The sequence below is a fragment of the Lolium rigidum genome, chromosome 4 (assembly GCF_022539505.1).
Source record: "Lolium rigidum isolate FL_2022 chromosome 4, APGP_CSIRO_Lrig_0.1, whole genome shotgun sequence".
NCBI classification, from domain to species: Eukaryota; Viridiplantae; Streptophyta; class Magnoliopsida; order Poales; family Poaceae; genus Lolium; species Lolium rigidum.
In genome coordinates, this window is record NC_061511.1 from 231346973 (window position 1) to 231363321 (window position 16349).

Here is a 16349-nt window from a genome sequence, read left to right on the forward strand (position 1 = left end):
CCAAGGTCTGGCCTTAACTGGTTGTGCCTGGCAGTGACCTTGGTGGAGGCATTGTTTTGAGAGTAGGGACTATCTTTAGGGTGAAAACCTAAGATCTTTGATCGAGCGACGACGGTGTTGGAGCACTGTTCCCTTCTTGGAGGTGTCGTTTTTTGGAGAGTCTGCAATTCAGATGTTGTCATGGTGATGGATGTATTGCTGTTGTTAGGCCCGAGACACTGTAGCGGGACTTTTGTTTCTTAGTTTTCTTATTTTTTTTTTAGCTGTGTACATCCGTAGTGCCATTAGGGTGGTGCGTTGTTGCAGAGGTTGGGTGTAATTGGTATCTCTCGATATTAATATATTCCCTTTATCGAAAAAAAAATCTATATGTTTTCATCGCCCAACAAGATCCCTACAAACTCTAACCACAAGGACACGCTTGATGTCCATTGACATATTTCAAGCCAAGATTGACCTTGTCGATGCGATCCACCGCCATCATCAACAATTGCTAGAATAAAATTTGATGCAGTTGACCTCGCAACAATGTATTTTGGCCCCACCACACCCTTTTTCTCCGGCCAAACATAAAAAAATGTTAACCTCGCTGACCCTTGGAGGTTAACTTTCCGGTTTAGACAAAGCTTTATCACTAAGCAAAACCCTAGGATCCGGCTTTGTGACCGCATAGCATATGTGATCCTTGCAAAAAAATACCTACGACCGACGTGTGGGCCAGCCGTTCCAGTGGCACGGCCGGATCATCCACCGTCAGAGCCCCGATCCAACTGCTCCAGGATTTGGATTTGGACAGCCGTGTCCGATGGCGTCACCAAACGGTGACAGGTTTCTCTTCCTGCCCTTCTTCTTAATCTCATCCAACCTCTCCCCCCACCCCACCTCCACACGCAGCATCCAGATTCCGTCGATTCCTCCGCCGCCGAGCCCTAGTTCTCTTCCGCAATTCCGCCGAGCCGCCGCGGGATCTCGCCGTTCGCGCCGCCAATGGCTGACAAGGAGGAGAAACCGGAGCCGGAGACGGAGGAGCAGGAGCAGCAGGAGGAGGAACAGGAGGAGGAGTACGAGAGCGACCTCGACGACTTGCCGCTCCCGGCCGTGAGGCGCCGGGCGGAGGCGAGCGACGAGGAAGAGGAGGACGACGACTCGGCGGGGGAGGCGCCCTTGCCGCGGAGGAAGGCCGGATCCGACGCGGACTCCGACGGGCAGGGCGCCGCCGAGGTGTACGGGGAGGAGGAGGAGTACGCTGAATACGAGGAGGTGTACGAGGACTTCGAGCAAGGGCGCGGCGGAGCGCCCGCCGGGGCGGTTGCCGCGGCGCCGAGGGAGGCGGGCGGGGTCAACGGGGGAGGGGAGGCTGGGGAGGAGGCCGCGGAGGGGGAGGGGGAGGAGGGGAAGAAGGAGGCCGAGCCCTTCGCCGTGCCGACGGCGGGCGCCTTCTACATGCACGACGACCGCTTCCAGGAGGCCCGCGGCCGTGGGCGTGGCAGGTTCTCGCTCTTCCGTCTTCTCAAATTAATCGCTCAATTTCGCTAGTACTATCTCCGTGACTAATTGTATCATGTGAATATAGGTTTTAGCCAATTGTTAGTTAGTTCCGTGAAAATTGCTAGTCAGTTTACTTAGGCTCAGCCTGCAGTTATTGAATACTTGAATTGTGCTGTGCTAGACCTACTTTATTATCCCTCTAGGAAAATTGCCACGGAACTAGCAAAAAGTTAGTGAAACAAAACAGCAATATAACCAAAAGCTGGTTAGGCATTTGGAATTACCACCCAACTGTTCAATTTCGCTTTTCCATCTCAAATTAATCGCTCAATTTTGCTACTAGCTACGGGATTATGTTGAATAATACAGGTTTTACCCAATTGTTTGTTAGTTTCATCAGAATTGCTAGCTACTAGCTTACTTAGGCTCAGCTTGCGGTGGTTGAATACTTGAATTGTGCTGTGCTAGACCGAATTTATTATCCCTTGTAGAGAAATTGCCATGGAACTAGCAAAAGGGTAGTGAAACAAATCTGTAATATAACCAAAAGCTGGTTAGGCAATTGGAATTACCACCCAACTGTTCAGTTTCGCTTTTCCATCTCAAATTAATTCCTCAGTTTCGCTACTAGCTCCGGGATTATGTTGAATACAGATTTTACCTAATTCTTTGTTAGTTTCATCAGAATTGCTAGCTACTAGTTTACTTAGGCTCAGCTTGCGGTGGTTGAATACTTGAATTGTGCTGTGCTAGACCTACTTTATTATCCATCGTAGAGAAATTGCCATGGAACTAGCAAAAGGGTAGTGAAACAAAACAGTAATATAACCAAAAGCTGGTTAGACAATGTGATTATCAGTCTACCACGATACGAAACTGAGTCTTAGTTGCATCTAAATTTCGGTGGGAGAGGTTTCATATATGGCTAGTCTCACCAAAGTTAATGTAAAAAGTCTTATCATGTTAACTAGTGTTCTAAACATGCCAGAAGAGGCCAAAAACTGATACGGCACTGTAGTATTTGATTCGTGTACTGACATGAAATTATGATGCATGCATGACCATTACTTGCCAAATTCTATTTGTCAAAAGAAACATTGAGCAAACTAACTTGGAGGATAAGGTGCTGCATGGAAGAGTGATAGTTACTTTTCTACAAGTATATTTAGAATTAAACATAGGAGTCTTGGGACTTAACCCCACATGTCCCATCCACCACATATGTCACAACTACTGGTTAGCATGGATATGTTGATAACTTGATGCCCCATTATACCAGAAACACCAATAGATACAATGCTGCAGAATTGCAGACAGGCAATGTCAGGAAAGCACCAGCCTAAATTATAAGGTGTAAATGCATGTGATATATTATATTAGGCTTGCATAATATTTTAGTTGGTGTGATATATATTACATAGAAATCAGTAGTAGAAAGTTGTCGAGTCCTAGAGCCAGCATCCACCCAAGTGATCTGAAATTCCAGTGAGCTAGAGAACTTCTACTGTGCTTGCATGAGTGTTTCTCAACACAATAATTTCTGATATGTTGCTTAATTTTGTATCATAGTTATTCCACGATGCTTAATTTCTTTTCTCCCGATATTGATGGTGAACCATGATCCAGATTTCAACTGCTTCCTAATCTATCCATATTGTCAATTCAGGAGAATTTTGAATGATAGAAATTTGTGGAATCCTAAAGAGGAGCAAGCGTGGGTTCATGACAGATATGATGAGATGCATCCACGCGGTTATCATAATGGCAATGTGAGTAGCCGAATAGGCGAGTACTCTGCCTTATCTTCAATGCATGTTTTCTTACGAAGCTGTTTTTTTTTTGTCTTTTCTGCTTCCAGATAAGAAATCCGAGAGGCCGCTCTAGAGGGCGTGGTAACCTACCTGGCGGTAGGACTCGTGGTGGTAGCCGTGGTAATTTCAGAGGCAACAGGTCACGAGCACATGATGATAACCAGAACTACAGTTATGTTCCCAAGGGAACGCATGTTGCCAGTGATAATATGAAGAATCCAAGACCAGATCCACATGCGAATGGGAAGAACAGAGCTTCCAAACCGTCTCATTCTCATAATGATGATGTTGATAGCTTGAACATGGTTCCAAAAGAATCTCGCACTTACAATGACAATTCCAGAAGTCACAAGGACACACCAAGAGTGAGTCGAGGCAGAGGCTCTAAGCGTTACCAACCACGTTCGAGGAGTACCACTGAGATTTCGTCAGAGCAAAATAATAGGTGGGTGGAAGGTTTTCTTCTTATGCAGCCTTAGCACATTTGTTCTGATATAAAACTAACATCAGCATGTTTTGATTTGTAACCATATTTCAGATCACAGAATCCTGAAAATGCCCTGTCAAACGCAAAACTGGGTAGACACCAGCCTCAGAATTCAAATTCTCGGCCTGAACAAGGTTTTCCAAATAAGCAATCCTTTGCATCAAACTTGAGTTCAGCTTCGCCGCCCTTTTACCCTTCTCGGCCATCACAACCCAGTACTACTAGTGGACCGTTCTCACTCCCCAATGTGATGGAGCGTGTTTCTCCAACCCCACAATATGCCTCCTTGTCGAGAGGGAAGGCTTTTGTACCATCTGTTGGGCATGGCAAGTTGGTTGTTGAAGGTGCTATAAAGGGCATCGATAGCCCTGGATCACATTTGTCTCCATCATCGTCAAATAACCAATCTCCGTCAGTTTTGACTGAAGACGCTGAAACTTATTCACCTCATGGATCAAACAAGGCTACTACTCGATGGGCGGTAAAGGGACAACATGGTGACCAAGGAGAAGAGCGTGCTTCCTTTCTCTATGGCAGAGGTCATGTTCCCGGGGTTACAGGAAGTCTTTCTCTTGGTGATCAGGGTTTCCATGGCACCCCAGCGCTCTTTCCAGGTTTGTATTGGTACTCTGTGAATAACAATATAGTAACATGCTTTACATGTATGGGAAGAGAATAGAGAAGTAATTCAACCATCTAAAGGATATTAATTCATACTGAGTACTAGAGATGTATAGGATGCCATGCATTTTAACGAAAAATATCGAAACCTACCTTAAACTAATATTATTTGTGACGTCTTATGTTGGTCAAGCATGAAACAAGAACATGGTATTTTTGCTGAATATTAAGTGCTTACTAAGTTTCAATACAGAGGCATGCCGCAGGGTGCCTTGAGCAGTAAATTTTATGTTTCTGCTGGTTGATGTTGATTGGGTTCCAATTTCCATACTCCATAGGCACATAATTATGGTGCTGATAGGGTTATCAGTTTCTTGGTAATTACTAACCGAGGAAGCGCGCATGTACCATTATACAACATCCGGTTTTCTATATCTATTCTTAGTGTCTTAGTCTTACACAAATTTTAGCAACCTAACAACTAATGCTAGTAAATGTATCTATTCTTAGTGTCTTAGTCTTGCACAGAATTTAGCAACCTAACTAATGCTAGTAACTGTTATCTTTCATACAGTCATGCAGTTTGGAGGCCAGCATCCAGGTGGACCTGGTGTTCCTTCGATTGGTATGGCTCTACCTGGATTTGTGTCTCAGCAACAACTTGGCCTCAACAATTCTGAGATGGCTTGGTAAGAAGTTAATTGTCTCGGTAGTTTCTATTCTGATATGGTGTGCTACTGTTGTCTATTGATTTTATGATGGGGCAATTTTCATTGTTATCAACAGCTTGAGTTTTATTATGACTGTAATTGCCATGGTGAATTTAAGAAAATTTGTTCGGTATTACATGGTTTTATGCACAAACTGGTGTAATGTCATAGCGTTTATTCAGTTGATTGTGACATTCATAACTTAATTTATTTTGTCTCCGCTTCTGACTGAATTTAGGCTACCAATATTGGCTGGTTCCGCTGGAGGCTTAGGACCAACTTATGGCTCGCCTTATATAGCCATGGATGGCAGCTATTATTCTCGACCTTCAGAGCAGGCATCTTCACCAGTTTCTCCTAGGTATGTCAGTCAAATACTAACTATGATGCACTGCAGCAATTTAGATTTCTCAGTACAGCTTATATGGAGATATATTACATCAATTTGATTATAGTTCCATCTTGTTGCAAAGAACACCTGTCCTGATTTGAGATAGGGTTAAAACTTCTTTTTTTGAGCTGAAAACTGCAGGGGAGGCCCACTAGTAGATTTTCTATATAAGAAAAATTGAACAGTGAACAAAGGGGGGAAGGGCGCAGTCCCAAGATACAAACAGAGGTCGTAGCCCAGGAAAGAAAAATTACAATGCATCAGGCCACATAATTTGTGGAATTCTAGCATCTTCGTTCTGATGTTAGGAGGGTCTCCAACATATTCACAACAGTGTCATACCATGATTTAATTATTAAGCGACTTAGTTAGCCTAAGGTCTAGGACTTGTATTTTGTCATGTCACCTCCCAATGTATTTTCTCGTTTTGTTTTTCAGTAGCGCTGACTGACCAATCTGAATTCATTATGTCTTATGTCTTGTCCTTGTACTTTCACTCGCCGCATTGCAAAGTTTATCTTTACTGAAATAAGGATGAATAATTCTGGCTTTTTAATCTTGTTGCTTCTCTTTATGCAGAGAACCTAGTGCAAGTAATGCCCCTTCGCAGTTGAAGTCCTCAGAAATAACAGGTAAACCAACTTTGTTTCCTTCTCACATTGTTTGTCTACCTGATAATATTCAATTTCAGATATACTAGTAGTAGTTTCTTTTCTCTCTTTTAATTGAAACTTGAAATATATTGAGTCATTTGCCGCTTTTGCAGAGGTTGTAAATGATGAGTCTAGTCGACGCCAAAATAAACCTCGCCGGTAATGTTAAGAAATATATCCATTCCGCTTGGTATATGATTTTAAATAACACAAAGTGTTGATATCATTTTACATCTTGTTACAGGTACTCGGAGATGAACTTTGGACAATGAGCATACGATGATAATCAATGAACACTCATTTGCCAGCTTTGGCTCTTTGCAAGACCTATTATCTCAACGAGGTCTTCCTGCATCCCTGAAACACTTCAGCGTCTGATCTATAGCATTTGTGCTATTCAGTATCCAAAAAATGCCAGGTACCCATCATAAATGCTGAGCATGGCCATCATCGTTCCTTTCATTTCTGGTTAGTTTATATCAGCTGTTGGTGACCTGTAGTCCTGCCCTTTCGCTTGAAACTTGATAGTACGTAAATGTTCACCACAGTAGACATTGCATGCCTGCTGCAGGTCCACAGGTTCTACTAGGTGTGCCCATTAGAATGTTCATTGATGTAGGATTTTCTTGTCATATTATGTTTCACTTATTAATAATTATGTATTGTAACGATATCATTTCCTGGGATGCGCTTCAAGATATTCTTATCACAGTGAGTAACTGAAGTATTTTTTTATTGGTCCAACCTTTTGTAGTTTAGACATAACAAGATTGTTGGCAATTTGCCGTGTCTACTCGCTTTCTTGGATTTCAGTTTGCTCCAAGGATTTCCTATATATACTATAATATTTTTTCTTTGGAAAATAAAGTAAAATCTTGCATCACATTATTGACTATTCTAATAAAAATAGGTAGTTGAATCTTTACAATAGCTAAAAACTAAACAACTGGTACACTTAGAATCTAGCCTTTGGAGGTCAACTTTGTGGTTTTCAATATCTTCTAAATCACGGGGAATCCTGTAGCCCTAAATTTACGTTTTTTTGTTTATTCCTCATAAATGAGCCTTGTGGATCTTGTTCATGTGTGGTTGTTCAAACGTTTCACCCATAAGGATATTTTGGTACATTACATGATCCCTACTTGCCTTCAGTAGCCAGATGTTAGTATGGTTCTTGTAGCCCAGAACTTGAAGGAATCTGACTTCCAGTACGACTCTCCTTTATTGGTTTATCTTTCGTTAGTTCTAAAGCCTAAAGCTAAAGGGAGCGGTAAAAGAGACTATTTATAGATTTCAATTACTGTGCATAATTGTTTCTTTTTTCTTAATGTTAATAAAAAAAAATTCTTGTTTTTTCTTTCTAAAAACCAATATCGGCCGAGAGACAATCAGATAGATTTTCTCTTTAGCGGGCATTTAGTTATCATTGTATACTGACTTTTTCAATCCTTTCGACCTTGGTTCCGGAGGAGCAAGTCAGAAAGGTTGAGAAATAGAACCATCTGATTTGATTCGTTCCCAATAGCCATGAGATGATCATCTTAGGGTGATCCTTTTGTCAACGGATGGGGCTCCTATTACACTCGTAGTCTCTGAAGGATGAGAACCCACTATGTAGCATCTACATCGATACTTCAAGCATTGTATACGTCATTAGTCCAATTCTTTGTAGGAACTACCCGTAATAACGAACTTGCAAAATGGATCTCTTTATCATAAAGAGATTCGTTGTGCCACCCGCATGAAAGTGACAGAATGAAACAAAACTTTATTCTTAGTTGAGTAGTTTCTGGTTATCACAAGCCATACTCATGCAACTCGGCACTGCCCTTTTGCAGGTCTGACAGTTGAAGGTTTTCGAATCCTCACTGTAATCACTTGCAGTGAGTATTCCGATGGGCTGCTGCTGCGGTGGTGCCATTTCTTTATTAGGTAATATATTGTCAAAAGTCTGAGGTGTTCAAACTTTTTATTCTGTCAGCGGTGGTTCATGTTATTTTTGTTGCATGGTTAGGTGGTACCTCCATGGCGTTGATCTTGATGATGTGTTGTTATTGAGCATCCCATTGATTGGCATACATGAGTGAAATATGAAGGATGTGACGAAGAATATGACCGGCCTCCGCTCTGCAGCCTCTCTCCCATGGTATAAGACGAGGGAATATAAGTGTTGGTTTTGCTTGTGTGCTTGTCTTTGTGGTACCTGGTTGGCTTGTCAGTTCCCTCCCTGTAAGTGAGCTCTTAGACTTGTGTGCTGCATTGTGCTCCAAGATAGTGTGACAAGTTCAGTAAAGATCTGATATATATTTGAGCTGTCCTCAACTTTGCTGTAAGGATGGATGATAGCATTGAAGATTGAGAAATGTGCCGTTGATTTGGCCGTTGATGGTTGATTCAGATGCCAACTATAGATTGGATGATAGCATTGAAGATTGAGAAATGTGCCGTTGATTTGGCCGTTGATGGCTGATTCAGATGCCAACTATAGATGACTTATACTTTTGAAAACACATATAACCGAATATAGGAAAATAATGCATCCTTTGATATCTTTTTGTTGGAGAAAAACCCAGCCGAAATCACCGGGCTCAAATCCTGATCCCTGATGGTGTATATGTTCAGATTTATGTTATGTACTTGGTCCAAACAAGTAAAGGCGGTCATCAATGTGTACAGTAGTTTCCAGTCGCGGCTCACACATTTACTTGTTTACAGCACAGGTGTAAACTCACATTGGTTTGAACTAGCACGGGGTACAAACAAACCAACACAGTGCAAACTCACATTGGTTTGTGTGCCGTATCATCACAACACAGTAACGTTTGGTGGTGATCCAGTGAGTGCCATCCGCACCTACCACTCACCCATGCAAGAAAACTTTGCCTTTCCTCTTGACTACACGAAAATATTGCGAGACACTCGTCAACATTTATCTCCATTCGACCAAGAGTCTAAATCATCAATGTGAAGAATCATAAAAAACTACAAACCCGATCGTCAACATGGTGCTTGCTCGCCACCGATTATACATCCATGGCATGGCTAGCTAGCTAGTTAGTATAGGACAACGATCGATCCATGGGCAGCATGAGTAGATTATTACTTTTTGGAACCAATGATTAGGGCCCCTTTCATGGCATTGTCATCTAGTTCATCCGTGCATGCATCTTTCAGTGTGGATCACCAAGGCCATGATCGATCGAACAACTAGTGTACCATATGATTCCACTATTCTCTCTAGGGAGGCGACTATTGGTGGCACTAGTGCTTGCCGAGAGGTGCACATTGTCACATGCCGAGGCCGGCAACTTGCCCCCTACAAACAAGCCAAAACCAACCAAAAAAAAAACATTCTACATGCACATGATTGGATGAAATAAGAACCTGATCAAAGCTCGATGCCAATAAGAGTAGTAGTATGCTTAATTAAGTATGCATCTTTTCTATGCAGACCCCGAGGTTTCAACCTTCATTTCGAAAAGAAGCAGAAGAGTACTATGCATTTGTATGAGAAAAAAGTTATATCTGGACAAATCTACGACGACATCCTTTTCTAGACATAGTATAGTTGTTGGGATAATTTTCAGAAACCTAAAGTTTGGCGGGTAACAACCGGACAGCTCTAGGTAGCTACCCTTATCCTCCCCTTGTAAGTTGTAACGTGTCCAGAATATATATTGCCTGTACATGCACGGTAGGTCAATCACTAGCCCTTCCCATGTACCAGCTCCGTCACTGATCTCTTGGACGCAGTGGATCACTCCCATAACCAACACTTGTACCGTCTCCCATCATTTATCATGGACATTACTTGCTAGATCATCGACGGATCTTGACGACAGAGTTGGTCAGCTTGAGAAGCCAACTCCACACTGCTTGCACAGTTGCACTGCAGCATGCTCTTTTAAGAACCCCCCTCTGTCTCTCTCCTAGTGAGTGTGGGATCGACTGGCACGGCAAGCAGCCGGCGATGAGGCGGCTATGGAGTCTCAGCAGGGTCCTGGACTGCTTCGCCGCGTGCGCCGGCACCGGCTGCGGGTGCCTGTGCGTGCGCGGGATGGACGAGGAGGAGGAGGCGGCCATGGAGAGGAAGGCCCTGGTGAGTAGCAGCAGCCAGGTGGTGAGGCTCAGGGACGTCGTGGTGGAGGGGAAGTCGATCAGGACGCTCGGATTCCATCTAGAGCCCAAGGTACGTTGGTTCGTCTGAGAATGTGAGATCGTTGTGCCACGATCCGATATGTTTTTTTGGGTTCTTCGTCTGATGTTCCTCTCGCTGTTTCGTTGCTTAATTTGTGTATGTAGACAGTGGAGCTGAGGGTGTCGATGCACTGCAATGGCTGCGCCAAGAAAGTTCAGAAGCACATCTCAAAGATGGAAGGTAACACAGTACTACGTGATCCTTCGTTTCCATTTCGTACTCTTACAACGCATCCTGCTTTCAGTTTTGAGGATAGAGTAGGGGTAGGCTGTGTTCAGAGTTCAGTCTGCGGTTTGCGAGGTAGAGAAAGTATGATTAATCTTACCTTTTTAAATCTTAATTAACCTTATAATTATTCTCTACTAGGTACTATTCAACCATTCAACCTACAAGTTTTATCAAATCAAATCGAACAGATTTTCAGATAGCTCTGTTTTAGCAGCTAATGAGGGCCTATTTCAGGGCTAAACCGTGCTTAGCAGGGCTATATATCAGCGTTTTTTTTCTTTTCTCATTTAGCTTATAAAAGGCCTAGCGGTAAGTCTCCCAAGTGACAAACCTATAGTAGGCTGTAACCGGCTATTTAAAATTTTACCTTGTAGTAATTAGTTCATGCATGATCACTTATTCACTAGTGTACTTTTCCGACACAAGATAGCCAATAGTACTATTTTCTTACTCAGCCAAAAGCGGCAGCCACACTTTTCCAGTTTGGAAACGTGCGAATTTCTCCTGTATGACACATTTGAGCTTCCCAAACCGTTGGGATATGCATGTGCAAATGAAACAAAACGTAAAGCGAGACTGTACACGCTTTGGTACGTCGCTGAGCATTAAACTCCAGAGCTTGTGCGCATTGTGGTACTACTGCATGCCCTGCCAGTACCTTGCACTTTGGATCTCGATACTGCTCCTGCACATCGATATTGTTGGCCGGCGCCCTAGTCTATCCCAAATAACTCAGGGGCGTTGTAGTGGCAGCAGTTAGCACGTCCTGATTAAATCCTTAGTTTACGGACGACCGTCTCCAACGACGCTATGTGCTTGCAGCATCCTTAGCTTACGCTTAACCTCCTGACAATGTGAGGGAGTCCACCCCTCCATGTTCTCTGAGCATTGGTCGCCAACAGGGGGGGGAGGGGGCGAAGACAAAGGTCACACAAGATAAAAAGAAAAGACACTACTAAGGCTGAGGCTTTGCCCTTTTCGCGAGATAAAACATCACAATATATCAAGTTTTTGCAGCTTATTGATGTGTATCAAATTACAGAAATGTATGTTTGGCAATAAGATGGATTCAATTATATCAAATGTAGGTCTAAACTACCAACCTCATCGTGTACAATTTACTGATCCCATCTAATCTCATGAGAAGAAATAACTTGTAACTATGTAATCAATCGATATTTTTCGGAAAAAATGTAATCAATCGATCTATTTGTATCAAAGTGAACCAGTTAATTGTATTAGTGACTTGCAGTCTATACACAATTATACAAACAAAGCCGTACCTTCAGAATTGAGAGCTTGAGGAACAGATACGAGGTAAGCGATGGGAGCGGCCGGACGAACCAACGCAGCGGCAGTGGCAGCTACTCTGGCTAGACAAGCGCCGCCGCGGGTGGTGTCCTCATATGCCGTTTGGCGACTGCATACCGGCGAGAAGCGGCATGGACTAGCAGCGAACGGCAGCGTGGAATCGATCTAAACAAAAACGCTAGGTTTACCTAAAGGAGCAAGTAAAATTCACCGCCTAAACTGCTTAACAGAAACTTACGTGTGCATGGCCGCCTTAGCCATTTTCTGGGCTTCGGAACATACAGAGCTGAACAAAGCGATTAAGTTTGGGCCATACCAATTCTGACTAATTAAGCATGTATTCTACAGCCATTAGTACGTATATTAGTACTTGTGTCTCCGCTGAAACCTTGAGGGGGCCGGGTACAGTTTGGCAGGTTCAACCCGTGCGTCTTGAACCCAACATGGTTCTCAAACTGTTGATTGATTCTGAAATGGGGAACCATCGATCCTAAACCGCTTGGATGGATTGGTTGGGCTCCCTTGTTTGGTTCTGCCGGGTCAAATCCAAAATTTGAACATGTGACTAGAGACAATCGTCTCGACCTTATCCCGACAGGGCAGGAGGGAATGCATGCGGCAGAACAAAGAGGCAACATCGGTGAAGGACTTCCTATACTTCACGAACAACCCAAAGGGATAGCCTAAGAAAACTTGTTAGCAAACCGGTGCTACAAATGTATGAGATAGGAGGCGGTCTTGCCACGGTCTAGAACAAATTTGAGCAGGGCCCAATTAACAATAGTAATATAAATTTTATAGTTAATTTTTTTCCTTAGGTTTGATCTAATATTTTCTTGTTTCAGTGATAATTATGACATTCACGTACTTCTTCAAACAGATTCCTAAGTTTTTCTTGTGGTGCAACCAAATTAACAGCTTCTATTATAGATTCCTATGTTTTTTATTTCTATTGGATTCAACATATATGACATGCCATCCAAATCCCACTATTCTACATTTTCGATATCCGGTGAACAAAAAGGTCCTTACAATTTTGGAATATAGTTACAATCTATTTTTCTTAAAACAAAAGAAAACATCCTTGGACATTTTATGGTAAGATGTACTATTTTTTCCTGGATATTGAACTGAATAATTGAAATTCAAGAGAATCCATACTTCGCCCCTTGGATCCAGAAAATGTACCTCATTTTGTTTGTTTTGTTACCGGAAAAAAAAGTCAGTTATTGTTCACATGCAAAAGTTCACAAATAATTTCCATCTACTCCAGGATTTTGGAACCCACACAAATTGGATGTCGGATAAAGCGTGCGTGCACATGCAAACGATCTGAACCAACCTACAACCTTTACTGAATTACTGGGACATTTCTAATCCACATTCCACAAGTAGAGAAAAGGTTGAGTACGACATATCTAGCTTTGGTAAATTGCACGACAATGGGGTGATATATGGAACCCCTTTTTCTACTAGTGCGACTATAGCAACAAGAATTTTTTATTCCCATAAAAGGGAACCAACAAGGCACTTACAGGATGGGCTTTTGTCACGGGAAATTTCTTTCACATGCCAGCTTTCCCCCTCTCGCGACCACTAATTTCTGTTTCGAGAACAGTTGAGGTAAAGAAGAAAAAATGAGGAGAAAATTAAGTTTCCTTTCTGAATGGAAATAGGAGATCGAGTAGCCTTGGCCATTTTTTATTGGCGTTGGATTGCATCCTGTTAATTTCTTTTTGGGAATTTGATGCCTCTTTGGCTTCTAAGACGATTCATCGCGACTAATTTTGCGATTCCACTGCTGTTGCTGCTGCAGGCGTGACGTCGTTCGAGGTGGATCTGCAGCGGAAGAAGGTGGTGGTGACCGGGGACGTGACACCGCTGGAGGTGTTGCAGAGCGTCTCCAAGGTGAAGCTCGCCCAGCTGTGGATGCCTCCTCAGCTATGCTAACCAACCCACCGACCAGTTGATCGCACCGCATGAACATATGCACCGCCGGAGACCATTTTTCTCCGACGCGGATGCAACGCCCGTACGTGCGCCGAGCGACTATTTGTTTCGTTGGAAAAGGCTGTGGCATATATGTTATACTTCCTCTGTTTTATAAAAGATACTCCCTCCGATCCGAAAAAAGCGTCGGAAAGACGTTTTTGCAAATACACCCTGAAGCTTTTTATTTGCTCAACCCGCACTCCCCACGCAATGAACCAAACGGGAGAACTCCTCGCACGCCTCGTCGATGTGCCGCGAACCCCAACACCCCCGACCCCCTTCTCAGATCTTGAAGTCACGCGTTGCCTCAGCTTGTCGTGGAGTCTTACAGTGGTCGAGCGCCATGGATCAGGGTTCTCATCCCCTTACGGAGGCTTGGGCCGGGGGTGGGGGAGCGAGCGGCCTGGCTGGCGGGGAGGAGAGATGGGGGCGCAGGGCGGAGGGCGGAGGGCGGAGGAGAGATGGGGGCGGAGGGCGGAGGAGAGATGGGGGCGCAGAGCGGAGGAGAGATGGGGGAGCAGGGCGGAGGCGAGGCGGGGGCGCAAGGCGGCGCCGGCGTTGACCAGTAGCACCGTAGCACCGGCAGCCAAATCGAACACAGGCTGCTCTCCTTCGTGACGAACACAGCAAAAAAGAGGACGAAATTATCTTCTTTTAGAAGGGGTTTACTGCAGAATGGTATTATACTACGTCTCCGACAGTTTTTTCGGACCGGAGGGAGTATTTTAAATTTATCTAAATTTAGTTATATCTAGGCAGTAGGAGACGTGTTTGGAGTTTAGGCATGAGCAACCGAAAAAACAAAAACGTACAAAGAAAGGTTGTGGAGAATCATACGGTGCTGAACATTAAACTCACTACTACCAATTACATATTAATAGTATGGAGATACTAATTACACCCAGTTTCTGCACCAACAATGACGTACACAGCTAAAAATAAATAAATAAAGAGAAACAACAAACAAATACCCATCATGGTGATGAAACACTTGCAACATCAGACGTCTTTAAGAAGGAAATAATGCACCCACATATTTAACTATTCGTGCAACTGTGTTAGAGGGTGCGATTATTTCTAGAGGCGCCGTGACTTATAGGTCAAGTATCGACTGCCTGTTTCTCTTCGTGATTCGAGCTGCAGAATACATAGACATGACGAGTAAGTTTTAATATTTATAACTTGGCTGGTACATATTGGTTACACGCATCATGACATTTTTTTTAATGGTGGATGTTTGATCGATTGGTCACGGCGCCGGCGCCCTTAGAATTGCATTTCTGTACTAACGTTGTTGATGCCATTCCGCGTATCAATGTCGCCGTTAGGCGCCACTCTAGCTAGCAATGGCATCATGGCATGGGCATTGCATTGACAACAAATGCTGAAAAAATCGTTGAGGGTAAAGCCCGAGTCGCTGGTAGAGACAGTAAATAATGTCATCTACTCCCTCCATATCAGCTCATTAGTCCTGCAAGTTTGTACCTAGGTCACCAATTTAGTATATATTTCCTCCATTTCAAAGAATAAGACGTCCTCGTTTTACGTGCTTTTTGTTTGATCAAGAATTACTTCAAATAGATAAAGATAGTTTGTATGAAATTAGTATCATTAAAAAGTGCTTTTCAATACAAATCCAACGATACTAATTACATATAATATAATCAAGATTTTGTTGCTAAATTTTTATGATCAAAGTTCATCTTGAAATACGCGTGCGCCTTATTTCTTGAAAAGGAGATAGTATAATACAAACTATATAACATAAAATTTTATCGTTAGAAAATATAACATCTGAAGTTTCTATTGACTTTTTTTTCTTCTAATGTATACCTCATATTTTGTTAGTCAAATTGATAATCTAAGGCTACGCATAAGACTAATAACGGACATGGAGGGATTAGAATCGACATGAAAATAATTCATGATACGGGAAGGGTTATACCAATAAATATGAGGCCAATGCACTGGTTCTTAATGTGCTATCATAGTTGTGGTGAAATTTATTTCTCATGCGACTACATTTTTATTTCCACCGAAATATTTTGCTTTGTTTGGACAAGGTTGCTTCCTTATGAATAAACGAGACTGTTTGTTCTAATTCCTTCCATTTAATTTGATTTCCAGATTTAAAGATATGTCCTTGAAACCATCAAAAAATTGTTTTGGTGTAGAACTAATTAGCCTCCAGTTAAACAAATACATGTGTTTGCTTCCAGTATACCTCTTTGCACATGACACTGAGGTGTAGATAATTTTTTTTTGGGAGAAAGAGCGTCGATGAGATCATAGAGACTTCCATGAAGAGCGATGAACGGTGTTGATGAAGAACACCGCGGGCTCATTGACAAACTGCAATCATCTCCTGGTAGAAACAAATGGTTGCATATAAGTGACATGTGTGAAGCATGGATGCTCTGAATCAAAACTATGTTCCTATCACAACATATATGTAACTT

The 16349-nt window shown here is 42.8% G+C and overlaps 2 protein-coding genes across 2 annotated transcripts; both read left to right on the plus strand.

Annotated features, from left to right (window-relative positions):
* The first annotated feature begins 975 nt into the window (after positions 1 to 975).
* LOC124707244 (protein MLN51 homolog) lies at positions 976 to 8716 on the plus strand. Its single transcript, XM_047238910.1, has 11 exons — positions 976 to 1490; positions 3155 to 3257; positions 3347 to 3744; positions 3838 to 4400; positions 4982 to 5096; positions 5356 to 5478; positions 6088 to 6140; positions 6275 to 6320; positions 6406 to 6579; positions 8000 to 8093; positions 8176 to 8716. The coding sequence occupies exons 1-9, from the start codon at positions 988 to 990 to the stop codon at positions 6431 to 6433; spliced, it is 1932 nt and encodes a 643-aa protein (XP_047094866.1). The 5' UTR covers positions 976 to 987; the 3' UTR covers positions 6434 to 6579; positions 8000 to 8093; positions 8176 to 8716.
* Positions 8717 to 10131: 1415 nt separating this feature from the next.
* LOC124648397 (protein SODIUM POTASSIUM ROOT DEFECTIVE 2) lies at positions 10132 to 13848 on the plus strand. Its single transcript, XM_047188176.1, has 3 exons — positions 10132 to 10350; positions 10464 to 10539; positions 13715 to 13848. Exons 1-3 carry the CDS (start codon positions 10132 to 10134, stop codon positions 13846 to 13848), a joined length of 429 nt encoding a protein of 142 aa, XP_047044132.1.
* Positions 13849 to 16349: the final 2501 nt, after the last annotated feature.